At 42.4% G+C, this 15,574-nt stretch overlaps 1 protein-coding gene across 1 annotated transcript in view; it reads left to right on the forward strand.

Annotated features, from left to right (window-relative positions):
- Positions 1 to 15,574, forward strand: part of LOC146859258 (uncharacterized) — a 400,212-nt gene that overhangs the window by 135,118 nt on the left and 249,520 nt on the right. Inside the window, exons 18-19 of the mRNA XM_085647151.1 lie at positions 930 to 1,043; positions 10,529 to 11,215. Of these exons, the coding sequence (XP_085503277.1) occupies positions 930 to 1,043; positions 10,529 to 11,215 (801 nt within the window). The remainder of the gene's footprint in view (positions 1 to 929; positions 1,044 to 10,528; positions 11,216 to 15,574) is intronic.

The raw sequence follows: 15,574 nt of genomic DNA on the forward strand, positions 1-15,574 counted from the left end.
TCTCTTCCGTAAATGTGCTGCTGTTGTGATGGACCCGCTTCTCTCCTCTCACTCGGGTAACTCACGATTGGTCTTCCCAGGAGGTAGAGCGCCTTGGGCAATCTGGGAGAGTGCAGAGCAAGGGGAGTGGGTGTGAGTGCCTGGCAGGGCGGGTGGAGCAGTGGGTGCTTGTAGGAGTTGGGAATGAAGCATAAGTGTGTGTGGTGGAAGTGAAGAGTGGGCGAAAGTGCCCCTAATGACTTGTTGGCCCTGCAGTAGTATGTAGGAGCGATAATCGAGCAGAGAGAGTAGAGACAGACTCTTCTGCAAACATCACTGGCTATATAAGTGTAGGGCTTATATGATGGACAACAATAGAGAAACTGATAAAATAAGGAGAAAATATCCCCAAGGTTGGTACTTCTCAGCTTGATTCTGGGAGAGTAACCGAAAAAAAGCAAATAACTAAAGACATTGGACTAAAGAAGGCATAGTTCAAGGAAGGAACGTTTTTATTCAATGGCAACAGAAATATGCATTCTAGATAGTGACTGCCCAGAATCAAAACCGTCAATTTAGTACACAAAAAGTAAAGTGTTTTACAATTGTACTCAGAATGAGAACGACTCATTATATAGCCAGTCCTATTTTTAAGTGAACAACATTCTGTATCCTTTGACTTGTTTGCCTGTACTGATAACGGGGAAAAAGGAAACTACAAGTCCCAGAGTCAAGAGGGTTGCAGGACAATACATCAGGACTAATAGTAACATAGTAGTAGTTGTCAGTGACAGCTTTTACCTTTTTACTTTAAATAACATTAGTCCATCATCTTGCTTGACCCACTGTTTGCTCTTGTTCAGTTCTCTGAGCAGTGGCATACTAAATGCTAACTTGCATCATTGAATGCTGTATTTATATGAATGTTTGCTTTTTATGTTAACAAACAGGACATCCAGATTCACCCAAACTTATTTTAGTTCACATAAAAGAGGAGGATGAAGCCTACCCGGGGGACCATGTTGAACATGAGGGGCTAAAAGACAGCAACAGTCAACCTGCAGGTGAGTGAATTGTTTACAACTAAAATTGAGAGATGTTAATGTGTGCTGTGGTATGCTTGGGGCTTATCTTTGTAAATAGTGTCGGTGCCTGCATAACAACTGTCAGAGGGTGCCTCCATATACTTACTACCCTGGATGTAGGCATTGGAAAAGCTGGGGTATTAAGCCTTAATTAAGCGTTGTGTCTAACTCACTTGTTGATTCTAGGAAAGGAGTCTGCTTTCTTTACTGTTGAGTGTCTTTTCCAGGAATCTTCTGTCCATAGGGGATTTATGAAATTAATTGGTTGAACAGAAAACATTCTGCTTTCATAGTCAGTACCTTTTATGGACTGTAATAATGGCCATTGTGACCACGGTTCCCCTATTTAAGCGCAGCAATAGAATGTTTGTGAGTACGGTTTTCTCAGTTTGTGCTGGATTCAAGCGTAGCAGTGAGCCACTAAATTGTAGTTCCCATTGCCCATCTGCTCAGGAAGTGACATCAATGGTATTCTACCCAGATGAGGGCCATAGGTAAGCCCGTTCTCTTAAACCCAGCTGCCCCTCGCTGCACTTCTGCCACATAGCCCCACACAATATGCAAGGAGAGTTCACATGCGTCTCCTGCAAGTCATCATGCACTCTCCCACACTAATGGCTCTGAGCACCCTACCCGCTCACACAGATCAAACATCATCCAACCAACACTCCACACTCACGCTCCTCAACAAACATGCTGTGGAGATTTAGGACCTACTGTATGACCATGCTCCAGACTTGCTCTTTCTCAGAGAAACATGGCTATACTCCCCCTCGGCACCCGACATCTACAGCCATCTCTGCCAGCTACAAGTTCGTTAGGCAAGACCATCAGCACAAGCCCAAAGGTGGAGCTGCCATCATATTCAAAGATACTATCAGCTGCACAACTTATACGGACGGCCTCACCAGCTACACGGCTGAACACCTCACGTTCAAGATGCGCATCACAGCCGCACCTATTTCGGCAGCGACATCACAAACTTTGTGTCACCCCTCATCAATGTCGGCACCTTTACCCTCTTTGGAGATCTTAACTTTCACCTAGAAGAGCGCACCACCCCAAATTCTACGCCCCTTCTAGAAAACCTTGTCCTCATCCAGCACATTACCGAATCCAGCCACACCACTGGATGCATGAAGCAGAACCCACCCACACTGTCAGACACATGAAGCAGAAGTGCATGTTGGGAAGGTAGAGTGGATGGGAGTGCTTGGCATTACCGATTTTCTCATCTGTTAGCTAAATCATAGTCGACAAGCCAGCAGCTATGACCTAAACAGGGCACGCCCTTGTCAGTTTCAGCATACCTATCCCACACTTTGACAGACCTACCACCACCAGAACCACCTGCCACAGCTGGAAGTGCATCTCAGAAGAGGAGTGGACTTCCGCTTTGAATGGGATGCCCACAGGCTTGTGAGGGGACAATGCACACCCCACTGTGTGGGGTGTCTGGCAGACTCTCCGGAGGGAATGAGAGACGAGACAGCTGGAGATTGTTCTAACATTGTAGGCTGCGGAGGCGAGCGACTCTGGGACGGGAGGACCGAGACCTCGAGGCGCTTGGAGAAGTAGGAGTTTCACGCTTGCATGGGGAAGGTGATAGAGCGGGCTGGTCCATGAAGACTAGACACACTCATCGATTGGTGCAATGAGGTTGGATGGCGGTGCTTTATTAACACAGAGGCAGCCATTAACGAAGCCTTTGTGGCTTATTAACGGGCCTTGTATAATGGGAGCTCTCCCGTGGACTTTTGACGGGGACTCCCTCGTCCTTGGTTGAACCCACTACAACGTGTGGAGCTTGATGTTCATCTTCAGGTAGAGATCTATTTGGATATTATGCAGATTGCTCGTAACAAGGCCCTGGGCATGGATGGACTCCCCGCAGAATGCTATGCTGCCTACAGTGGTCTGCTCTCCCGCCGGTTTCTGAGGGTGTATAATGAGGTGTAAGAGAAAGGTCGACTTCCGTATTTACTCCAAGAGGCACTTATAGTTATGCTTCCCAACTGGGACGGGACCCATTAGATGTCTGGTCTTATAGACCACTATCGATATTGAACTTAGATTACAAAATACTTGAAAACGTTCTGGCAAATTGACTACCTGTGATTAGTTTGCTAGTGCCCCCGGATCAGAATGGGTTCATTCCTGGGTGTAGCACTTTCCTCAACATCAGTCAGCTTCTACTACTGCTGAAGGACTGCCCACCACCACCCTGTACTCCCCCAACCCACCCCACAGGCACCGGGATCCCAAAGGCCTTTGATACCTTGGATTAGAAGTTCTCATTTACCACCTTGGGGGAGATGCACTTTAGCCCAGGGTATCTTCGGTGGCTCCACACTCTCTATGGGCAACTTGAGGCATGAGTTAAGACGGGGGAACTGATTTCTGGGATTTTCGATATCCAGCATGACAACCGGTAAGGATGCCCTCTATCCCCCTTGATCTTTGCCCTGGCCATGGAGCCATTGGCCTGTAACTTGCGCCTGAGGGCCTACCAGTGGAATATTGATTTGCAGGACACCCATACGTGATTTCCATATATGCCGAACAATGTCCTAATTTATTTGCGGGATGTTGACATCTCACTCCTAGGCTTAACGGCTCCACTGGATGACTTTGGGGCGGTATTGGACCTTAGAGTGAACTGGTCCAAGTCCTGTCTGTTCCCTCTTTACCTTATTCTGTAACGAGAGAGGAAAGATTGCCCTCTTACTCATCTCTCATGGCAATTTAACACATTCAGTTACCTGGGCATACAGATCTTTCATTCCAACTGTGACCTTATAGAGGAAAATGTGGGCACGCAGGGTGATTGGAGTTGCTTCCCCCTACACATTTTGACAGTTTACCCTACCGTTGAGGAACCCATACATTTTTATTCAGGTGTGGGGGTGCCCTGTGTCCTACACGATTGGAAACCTCAAGAAGATTGGTAGCACACATTCAATATAAATTGCACCTTTAGTAAGATCTTGGACATTCAAGAAGGCTGTCACCATTTCCTGTGGCACCTTCAGAAATCTTACTGTCAACATCGACAACAACACCACCATCCTGATTTAGACCAGTGTCCCGAATCTAAAATAATAGAGCAATCCAAACATCTCTGAATCACGGCCACCTCCATCCCATAGGGTAACCCCCCAACCTACACCTACTAAATTGCATAATTTCCCACCATGTCAACAATGCCAACCTAATGCTGAAAATTTCTTGTTAGCCCCCAGCACTGCAGCTGATTTCAGCATCTCCTTCACTCACCCTAGCTCACAGCCTGCTTGAAAAAAGTGCCTTGTTAAAATTTGGTAAGCACTGAGGTACATAATAGACACCCTTGTCTTCGTACTTGATTCCAACTGCCACGTTGCGTGCCTGACTGAGGCATGGATTGAAGACAACACCACTACCTCTTTTGATTAACTTCAAGCCACACCCGTTCTCCCCATCCACGCTCCCAACTTGTCCCAGAACCGAATGAGTTAGTAAAGGGTAGGGGTAGCACCTGTGTGATGTGGCCTGTCATTTCAGCTACTTAATCTGGCAGCGGAAAGCACAGTTTCCACACCTTCATAAAGGCCAACTGCTCTCTCTTTGAAGCAGTATTCCACATGACACGTCACCAATTTCATGGAATAATTCAGGACCCTGCCTTCCTATATAGTCAATGGCCCAACACACACAGCATGGTACACTCTTGATCTCAATTTACCTTGAAATCTCAAATCTAGAATTACAGCTGCAGACCACTCCACCTCCACTAATATGCCAACTGTATAAAGTCACCCATCGCCAACTTTTCCATAACACCTTTCCCCTCAGCCAAAACAAAACCACTTTGATAAGTCTATACTGAAGTCTTTGAGTCAGCATACAACAAATTCAAGCCTTGGAACCTCGCTCAACCGACCTTGCATTTATGCTGACCATCCTGTAACTCAACATATTCTTCCATTTGTAAAATTTCCCAGATCCAAAGATCAAAACGTAATCCGCCTCAATGTCATAAAGAATTATGCAACACCCTTTTTTCTAAAGCTATAACAAAACTTTTGTTTCCAATACACATTTGGGTTATCTTTATCTCTGCTGTCCCCTTCTCTCGGTCTATTCAATTACTATTAGCTACTCACACCCAGGACACACTTGAATACTTTCATTATTCGCACACTATTGTGCGCATTGCTCCAGTTACACACGGAAGGATCGATTAACCCTTTTTCGCTCTCTTCCTCATAATTTGGATGGAGTCTGAGTCGTATACTTTTTTCTCATCATTTTTAATATATACTTTTTCAATCCCTTCAATTTCTTAACACAGGTGCTTTTTTTTCATCTTCTTTGACACTTTTGTACAAATCACGTTAACTTCGTCTGGCCATATGTCTTTTTCTCTATGTAGGGCTTTTGAATATATGCTGAACATAGTGGGTTTATTTGTTGCTGCGTTTTAGTTTCTCGCCACACGCGACCCGGAAATAGTAATTTCACCCGGACACCGGAACTACTCCAATATGGAGTATTCACGGTGCCGTTGCGCTCTAGTCTCCACGATCGTTCACTTTCCCTGAAACAACCGGAAACCCAATACCGGCACAAGCGTACATAAACGTGTGTATTCTGCTCACCCGTGCACCCGATCCACTACGACTGATACCACGGTACAGCTGGCTCCCCACGGAAGGACCTCGTATACGATACTTTAAGTAAGTTCTAGATCGGCAGACTCGGGGGTATTGTCTCTGTTCCCAATTCTATAGATTGTTTCAATTAATTTTCTTTTTCATTACTCTTTCCCCTGATCAGGGACCACCATGTGCCCTTCATAGCAACTTATTTAAACATTTAGCCTTAATGTACTTGGAACGCTACACTAGCGCCAGCATTTGGATTTGACTCTCAACTGCTGCTTACAATGTTCTTCCGTTTAAACACTTACAGATCGCTTACGCTCATATTACGTTTAGCCAACAACTGTAGACTTACCTTGAACGCTACAATAGCGCTCCATTGTTTTTACTCTCTTGCCTTAACGTTATAACTTTTACCGCTACAACATACCTTACTGGCATCACACACCCTGCGCCTAACCTGACTCTGCGATTATTTACAGAAGTCGCCATGAACCTTTCAGGGACTTCTTCACTTCGCCATTGCTTACCGCTCTTACTTTCTAGTTTTTGGTGTTACACACTCTGCGCCTAACCTTACACCGCGTTTCTTTACAGTAGTCACCACTTACCTTGCAGGGACTTCTTCACTTCCCCGTTTCTTACCGCTTTTACTCTCTAGTACTTCCTCTTATCTTTACCCTCCTTCCTGGTCACCTACACGTGCAAACTCAGCCCATTCAGGCACGTATGGCTAGGCTGACTATTTAACTAGCGTTCATATTTTCTTTTCACTGATTTCCATATACGAGTTTGGCCATCAGTTATACTATCCCAATACTCACCATTTTTCTCTCTAAACTTCTATTGTCTGTCATTTTTTCCATCAGATCCAATTACCCAGGATTCAATCTAATTTGAGACATTACTAAGTGCCTGCAACCGCCCTCATTTTACTACAGTGCTATTGCACGGCGAGGTCAGTTGGCTTCGCAGCGTTACATTAATAAAGCTATGCCTTGGCGCCAACTCCATCCTAGAGGAGATTATTTACCGCTGCCTCTTACTCTTCTTAGGTGACTTTCACTACAAGATACCCCTCAATAATAATCCGCGAAAGCCTCTGCGCTTCATTGGCTGACACATATTTGGTAAGCCACATTATTCGCTATGCTCATCCTTCTTTTTCCTATGGGATCCTTTTCTTCATCATCACTGCCCCTCTGAAACTTTGCTTTTCACAATAGATGGTTACTCAACTAGAACCCTTGGTCTCCCTTTATGGACACTCTTTCCTAGTACTTTCCTTGTCACTACACCCAACTCTTCACCCCTAACACGTCTACAAGTAGGTCCTCAGTTAGTTTACATTCTGACACATGTGCACCTTGTTTCTCTCACTACTTCACTGAACACATTACCTTTTCTTTAATCACCTTCCTCATCCTTTTTCTTTAAAATAATTTTACGCATTTTTTAAATCACAAATGCTACAACCATTACCCTTTGTATGATTCCAAACAGCCCTGAAGAAGCCCATGTTTGGGCGGAACGCGTTGGCTGTGGTTGTACTGAACTCTGGATTAAAGAACACTTGAAATTACAAGCCTTGCGTGGACTCTCCAATTAAATTATAATACTGTATAAACACAGTGAAACGTGTATTGTATTGCCTCTCATACCGTTGTGAATGTGAACTTATTTTATGGTCTTTTAGGCAGCTGGCCATCTGAGGTGGGCAATACCCTCACTAATGCACAGTGACATGTCTAGGCAGTGCAGTCATCTATAACCTAGCTGCTTTCTTCTGTAACTAAAGAGTGGAGATTTGGTCTGAGAATGATAGAGTAGAGTCAAACCAAACTCCAAGGTTTTTAACTTTGTGGTTCGGGCGGTGGGGAACTCATTTCACTGGGCCACCAGATCGAGGACCAAATAGATGGTTGCTTTCCCACCACTAAAATATTGGTTTTAATGGCATTTAATCTCAGGCAGCTGTTTTTCATCCAGTTAGCCAAGTCAGCTAGGCAAAGTTTAAAATCCTCTGCTGCTTGTCCGTTGTCCTGGTAAGAATCAATTGCGTGTCGTCCGTATAAGACAAAGTCTGCACTCCATGGTTTTCCAAAAGGTCCGCCAAAGGGGCAATATGCAGATTGAAGAGGGTAGGGCTCAGAGCTGAGCCCTGAGGCACCTCCTGTTTCAACTGTCGAGCGGTCGAAACAAATGATTGTAGGGTGACTTTGAAAGTGCGACCCTGCAGGAAATTAGCCAGCCAACACAATGCCGTGTCACCCACCCCTACATGGTGTAGCCTGACCAATAGTAAACAGTGAGAGACGGAGGCACTCAAGTTGAGCATGACTAGAGCAGCCGTTAGACCGTCGTCTGCTATTTTGCAGATAGATTCAGACGCGAGTAGCCGTGCAGATTCTGTACTGAAAGAATGTCTAAACCCAGATTGGGTCTTATGGAAAAGAGCCGCCTCCTCCTCCTCCACAAACAGCGTTATTTGTTGATTAGCAAATTTTACAAAGAAAGGCAGTAGCGATAATGGTCTGAGATTTTCAGGCAGCGAAGGATCTAGAGTTGGTTTCTTCAGAATCTGAATCACCAAAGCATGTTTCCACTCTATGGGAGCACGGCCCGAACAGAACTACAGATTTAGCAGCTCAATAAGTACTAGGGCTATGGCTTCTCTGCCATGTTCTTGGATCGTCAGGGACACGAGGTCCAGAGGAGATCTGGACTTAACTTTCAGCATCAGACTATTGGTTTCAGCCGCTGAAATAGGTTTTAAGTTAAGCAGCTTGCCTGGAGCAGCTAAAGGAGTACAGGCAAAGGTTGTTGGCTGAAAAGTCTTGTCACTCTCAGGGAAGGAGGTGTAGACGTTGTTAAATTTATCTAAGAAGTATTGTGCAATCTGATCGCAAAGACCACTTGAAGATGGAATTGACGCTGCTATACGGTCTAAAGAGGTTACAGTTTTGATTATCTGGAAGGGTTCCCTAGATGAATTAAGCATCACTCTGTGACTCTGTCTCTAGCAACTAGAACAATCTTCCTGTCAATCCACTTCTCAATCGGCATTCACCTCTTTCGAACTCTAGGAGACCAATAATATTTAATCCTGACTGCAAAGTCAAAACTGTTCAATTCCAAATGTACTTGTGCTCAACTGCATACCTCAAATAATTCCTCCCTCCTCGTGCACTGCACTCAAAAAATATGATACACCACACTACTGCAAAGGAATGCAAACAACTATATTATGGCTAATTACGAAGTAATATCTAAATCTATTTCCTCAGCAAGATGCTGGAAAACGAAGGTGACCGGTCATCATCAAAAGTAGTTGTGGCATTTCTCCTAGGAGGACACGTTTTGCTGCTGCTAGGTGCATGGCATTTTCCCATGTCGCACTACTACTCCTGTGATGCTTTTATCTCTGGATCCAGCACTACCTACCCTTGACCATGAAATGTTCCCTGCATTACCACGTCTTCAGCTCCGATACCCTCCTGACCTATTTCCTGTGCTGCTGCATGCTCCATTGCACATTCACTGCTCCATGAACATCACACTGTTTGGCTCTGCCCTATTGCTATCCAAACATGACCTGTGCTGCTGTGTCCAATTCCTATGGGACCCAGTGCTGCTCACTTCCCCTCTTGAATCCAGCACTGCCATTGCACAAGCCTCTGACATTTCGATATTTAGCTTTTGTATAGTAAAAAGATAATTGCCAATCTTACTTCTGCAATATACATCACACTTAAATGTTTTAGCGACAGTAGTGTAAGATGTACTGCATGTGGCAAATAAGCATTGCTACCTCTTATACCCATTACTCGAGCTTGCAAACATCACAAGACTATATTTACAATAGCTAGAATGATTGACATTGCCAATGATTGAAATTTCCAGTGGGTTTGTTTATAAACGGAAAATATCACCTGTACATGTGCATTGTTTTACTATATCTGAGTGTTTTTTTCTTTCTGCTGAAAAGGTATTTGTGCAAGGAGGTTAAGATATTTTATATTTATGGATATTAATAAATATGAAATAATGGTAAAACGTTCAGTTTACTTTGTTTGTCATATAGTTTCTGTAGCAAATGTGAGCACAAAACCATATTGTGAGTAGAGTGGAGATTTAGAAGTAAGACGACTATTGTTGGAACATTAAATCCATATTTAACTGGATATTTATACATTTCTATGTAATCACAATTATTGGTTTGCGGAAGTAAAAGAGGTGAAGGAAACGGTAACAGCTGCGGAATAGTGTACAAGGTCGCATGATACGTGTATTATAATAATGATTACCTAAAACATGGCAAAGCTTTCGGTAACTCATAATAGCTATTCTTCAAAAACTATTGGCCTGATATAGATTGTAGCAGCTGACACACTCCTTCACAAACATGATGGATATCCTGTCCACCTATTTACAAGAGCATTGTATCCTACGGCACTTGTAATGAGACGGATGGAATATCCATCATGCCATCAATGAGTAACCCATCCACTAAACTCCAAATCAGGTCTGCAGTCGCCAAAATAGTCGAAATAGGCGTTCCAATGTCACAAGTGCATAGACGTAAGTCAATAGTTTGCTCAGTACAAGAATTGGCTAGATGAAAACCTAAATGGTTACAGCATGTTAAAATAGGATCAATAAACAGAAATATGAAGAATGCTGTTTTTGTACTCCTGTAATGTTTAAATATGTTGCCTAATGTGTAGACCATAAGGTTTCAACTATTTATAAGAAAATATCTGTATGTAATTGTTTTTACTAAGAGAAAGATGATAACTGACTTTTGCTTTAATCTAACAGACACTGGAAACATAAACAAACAACGAAAAGTTGGGAATTCCATCGAATCTACCCAGAAAAGATGGGGCAGTCAAGCAAGTCCAAGAAAAGCCATTGGGAAAGAACTCCATAGCTCTTACAAGGGAACAAAGTCTAAAATCCATGTGTGGTCTAAAAGTACCCAGCAACTAAGAGAAGAAAATACTCCACAATGTGAACGTGATTTGAGTGAACCAGTACAATTTAGTATAGACCAAGGACAACCCAAAGGAGGATACTTTGATGCATATAACGAATGTGGCACAAATGTAAGAAATTCACAGTTTAACTGTCCCCAAAACACGCAACAAATCCAGAGACCGTATGCGTGTAATCAGTGTGAAAAAAGCTACAGTTTAAAAGGTGAGCTTATTAGACACATCAGAACTCATACGGGAGTAAGACCATATGCATGTACTGACTGTGAAAAAAGCTTCTTTCAAAAGACTCACCTCATAACACACCGAAGAACACACACTGGTGAGAAACCTTATGTGTGCTCTTTCTGTTATAAAAGATTCAACCGGAAAGACAATCTCAATGGACACCAAAGAATTCACACCGGGGAGAAACCATATAAATGTATTGAATGTGACAAAAGCTTCATTCGTAAAGGTGATCTTAATGAACATCGAAGAAAACATACAAAGTATGGTACTGTTACAAACACCTTATAATAATGCAACGTTAGTAGTGGGTAACATTTTACACTGGACATGTGGCACTAGACTAAAAACTCATCTCAAACTCAAGGATGGGAAGTATTTGCTGACATGGCATATTGGCCAAATGAAACCCAGCTAAGAAAATGTTTTCCAGTGAGAAGTCATGTCACGCCATAGCTCAAGCACTGTATAGCACAAATCTTTGAACTGAAAAGTTCAAGAGAAGAAGTTTAAAAACTGGATTTATACTATTTAAAAAACGTACACCAATCCTATCAGCGGTTCCATTGCATTGCTGTGAAGTGTTCTAAAAGGACATGGCACCAAAATGAGAAAACAAAGTTAAATTGGGGAATAGAAAATACAATAGCAAAATTCAGTCGATAAATGTTAGTGTTAGAAAACGTACTTGGGAAGAGTCAGTGCAAAGTCTTGAATGCACTGGGAAACAATCTGGCACATTGTGTCTTTTAAATTTTACCATATCAGTGAACTTCAATCTCTAGGACCTAGCTTTAGGGTGGGGGCTGGGGCGAAATGTTCGGGGTGTACTGTAATGTTGTCTGTGCTTGTGAGGATTGTTATCTGAAAGCACAGAGGTAGATATTAATGCTTTAATTTACACTGATAATGGCAATGTACTTGAGACCCTTCTCGACAGAGTTTGCCATCTGGAACGTGATTCTACATTAGTTTAAGATATTGCCCCGATTACGTCCCAGTAATGTGGATTGCACCAAATCTTGCTTTCTTGTTTCCATTGTTATTGAGATGGTATATCTTTCCTGTGAGACACGTGCATTCGTTTACAGATGTCATTTTATGTTTGGTGAGGGGAAACGTGATAGTAATTACTTTTTCTGAAGTTTTAAAACTTCCACGTTTTGAATGTTGGGATTAAAAGGCAGTATGAGAACAATATTACTCAATCTTTGGATTGGGGGCAAGTGAATCCTCTCATTTCGGATTTTTTGACAGTTACTATGTCATCAGGTTTTTGGAACATAATAACACACAGATACAATATGTTACAACATATTATACACACTGTCCAGTTCCTTACAGTACACAATTTGATAAAAATGTATGCTGCCATCTTGGGGATACGCAGACAAAGAAAACGAGCCCTTCAGTCAATTCAACAATAAGTGTGAGGCACCATAGCTGCAAGGCATAGCAGTTGCAAGTGATATCTTTGTCCATTGGAAATCAATGGAATTCTTCTTATTGACAGTTTACTCAAAATGACTTATAGAGTGTTGTATTCCTTAAAACAAGGGCCTCTTAGAGTACTCGGATGACACCTGTCTATTTCCCTTAAACCTAGTGTTGACTTCCCAAATCAACAGCCAAATGATCTCCGGGGCAGTGAACTGGGTGAGGGAGAAACACAAGGATATTACCAGAAAAAATGAGTCTGTAATTAATATTGTGGGTTAGTAATTGGTATTATCCCTTTATTGCTCTTCGTATTAGTTACAATTCTTGTTCGAGTGAAGTTATACAATGTTGAAATCAACTACAAATGCTAAGGATATGGTAGAAGAGAAAGTCTTAGGTCATCCTACGCTCAAGCAAGATTTTAAAACAACACTGAATGTACAATCTCCGCTTCAAACGCCTCAGTAGAGACTACCTGACAAAACCCTATTTCAGCAGGGTAGTCACAGAAGGTTTGTTAATCCATTGAGAGAAAGCAAAATGGAAAAAAATAGGTAGAATCGCTAAAGTGCAGATTTGTTGGCTCCTTAATGTATTTCCCTACCCCTCTGACAAATGATCTGGGAAGACACTGTTAAAAAACAATATCATGATGCTATGAAATGAAGGTGATTGCAAAGCACTTACCAACAAAGGCAACTCCCAGGAAATAAATGGAGAGGGATTCTGGTCACATTCCAGAAATGATCAAGACTATGGGTAACCTAAATATTAATTAGCTACAGGTTCACATCGCCACTATCGACCCTTCATATTGTTGGTGATTGGGCACTTACGGAAGTAAATAGTTTGTAAAAGTTCACAAGAAGGAACATGAAGGCCCATAAATAATTATTTGACACAGTCAACCCAGTGTTTGCAAGAGGCTGTAAATCTAGGCAGCCTGAGAGCGTGAAACAGCTGATAACTAAGAGGAGGCCAACAAGTGAATTTGGAAAAGCTCAGTTCCAGACAAATTAGGCGTGGTATTTGTCCCTAAAATCCAACCTGGAGACAAAGACATGGAATACAAGCAATTGGTATTTGGTATAGTAACAACAAATAAAACACTGCCCCTCTACACTTGCTGTGAATGTTATCTTATAGGCATTTGTAAAGCATAAACTTGCAGAGCGTGTAGGCATTAAGAATGTGACATAACAACTAAAAGGGTGGCAAGAGGGTTACTAGTTAAACAGCCAGGTTTTAATGGCTTTCATGAACTTAATGAAGGTACAGAGCAGTTTCTACAATTTGGATGCTGCAGACGAAAATTGAACTGTTCCTGTTTGGGGAATAGAAAGCAGGAACTGATTTGCAGAGCTTAGAGCCATAAAGGTTTGATAAAGCTGGAGACCAAGCAGATTCCGAGCGCTAAATGTAGTATAATATTTTCCCGCTAATAGTGAGAGCATGAGAGAATTAGGGATAAGATGTACAGAGCTGTGGTAACCAAGTCATACATGGAATGTCCAGTCCCAAATTGAGGACTGGATTAGACCCGTAATAAGCACTGCAGCATTGGGAGGAAAACATGTCTAGACAAGGCAACCCAGCTGTAAAGCCTGTTTTGATAAAGGGATCTAAATTAGGACAATCTGAGTATTAATTTGTAGGTAACAGCTGGCTTGATCTACTTTAGAATCTTTTTTCCTAGATTATATGATGCCATCAGAGTAGACAGATGAATATACAGCCAATAGTCCAAAAAATGAAGTGGGTATCACTGTCATTTGCATAGGCCCTTGCTTCCTGGTTTTGACCCTGGACCAGGACTAGCAGATGTAACGGGATAAAGTAAAGTCTAGGAGACCGTCTAACACTGTGTGTCAATTCCTTCAAGTAGGGGGAAGAACTGAGAGGAGGTCAAAGACCTCATAGTTTCTGGTACCCCAGATAAATCAGGCTTCTTCAGGGGGCCTTGTGCAGCATCTAGTTAAAGAGCATTTGCCAAATCGCTGGCTTAGGCCAAACGCATAGCACCACCACCATGGTAGCTGCCAAATCCCTCTGGGCCTGGATCCAGCTACAGGTATGTGCATATTCCCATATCAAAAGAGCAGAGATGAGCCTAGAACCAAATTAAAACAGAGCACATATGTGTTCTGACAGTGACTGCAAAAAAGGGAAGGTGTTGGGTCAATATCCAGTGAAATTTCGTGAGGTCAAGCTATCCATGGCTATGTAAGAGATTGCATCCCTGAGGAGTGTCTTTGGTGGCGTGAGATATAGTTTAAGCATGGTTAGACAGTGTTCCCGGTATAAATGAATATTTGCCTTCACACTGTACTCACCCTACCTGTGGAGCCAGATCCACTATAAAGACTCCGCTAACTGCCAGACCAAATGGATTTGCAACTTCTATGTTCACTGATGAATTACCAGATTGATTTTTATTATTCCTGTGATTTCCCTCAGGAGATTATGGCTTAGCTACTATGCGGATAGCCTTAAAAATCACCCCTTTACATCCTGATGCAGAAGAACGAATACTGATTTAGTCAAATAAAGATACCTTCAGTTTCAATAGATGTAGAGAGGACATCAAGTGTGAACAAATGTAGTGATGAAGTTCACAACCAGGATGTAGTTTCATGTAGATTTATTGGTTGTAGTTACAAGTAGTTGAGTTGTAGAGATGCAGTGATACAGCCCCACCAGGAGCAGTCGGCCTGCTGCTCAGCCCATACTCCAACTGACACACTCAAGCATCCAGACGCCCAAACATTCCATTCAAGACTCTCACACCAACATTCCATGCATCACATTCACACTGCCCGAGCAGCTAGGGAGTAAGTAACCAGATAAATACAACATAGGTTACTACATACCTTCCCTTCTTCTACAAAACAAAAATAGCTACCACCAAGAAGAGGAAGGTTCAAACAAAGGGAACCCCAAGAAAAAGAAAAATGGAAAAGTGGAGAAAAAGCGAGAAGAAAGTGGACCCAAAGTGTGAAAGGATCATAGAAAAGAAGAAAATACAATAGAGGTATACAAGAGTAAGAACAATAGAAAGATAAAATAACAGGTTAAGACCGAAGTACAAGAGAAAGGAAAGAGAATACAGAGAAAATATACATGATATGTACATGCAATAAAAATAAAAAATGTAGAGGAGATGCAAAGATAAATTTATATAAAATAAATATTACCCACCCAT

The sequence above is a fragment of the Triturus cristatus genome, chromosome 3_2 (genome assembly GCF_964204655.1).
Source record: "Triturus cristatus chromosome 3_2, aTriCri1.1, whole genome shotgun sequence".
Taxonomy (NCBI): domain Eukaryota; kingdom Metazoa; phylum Chordata; class Amphibia; order Caudata; family Salamandridae; genus Triturus; species Triturus cristatus.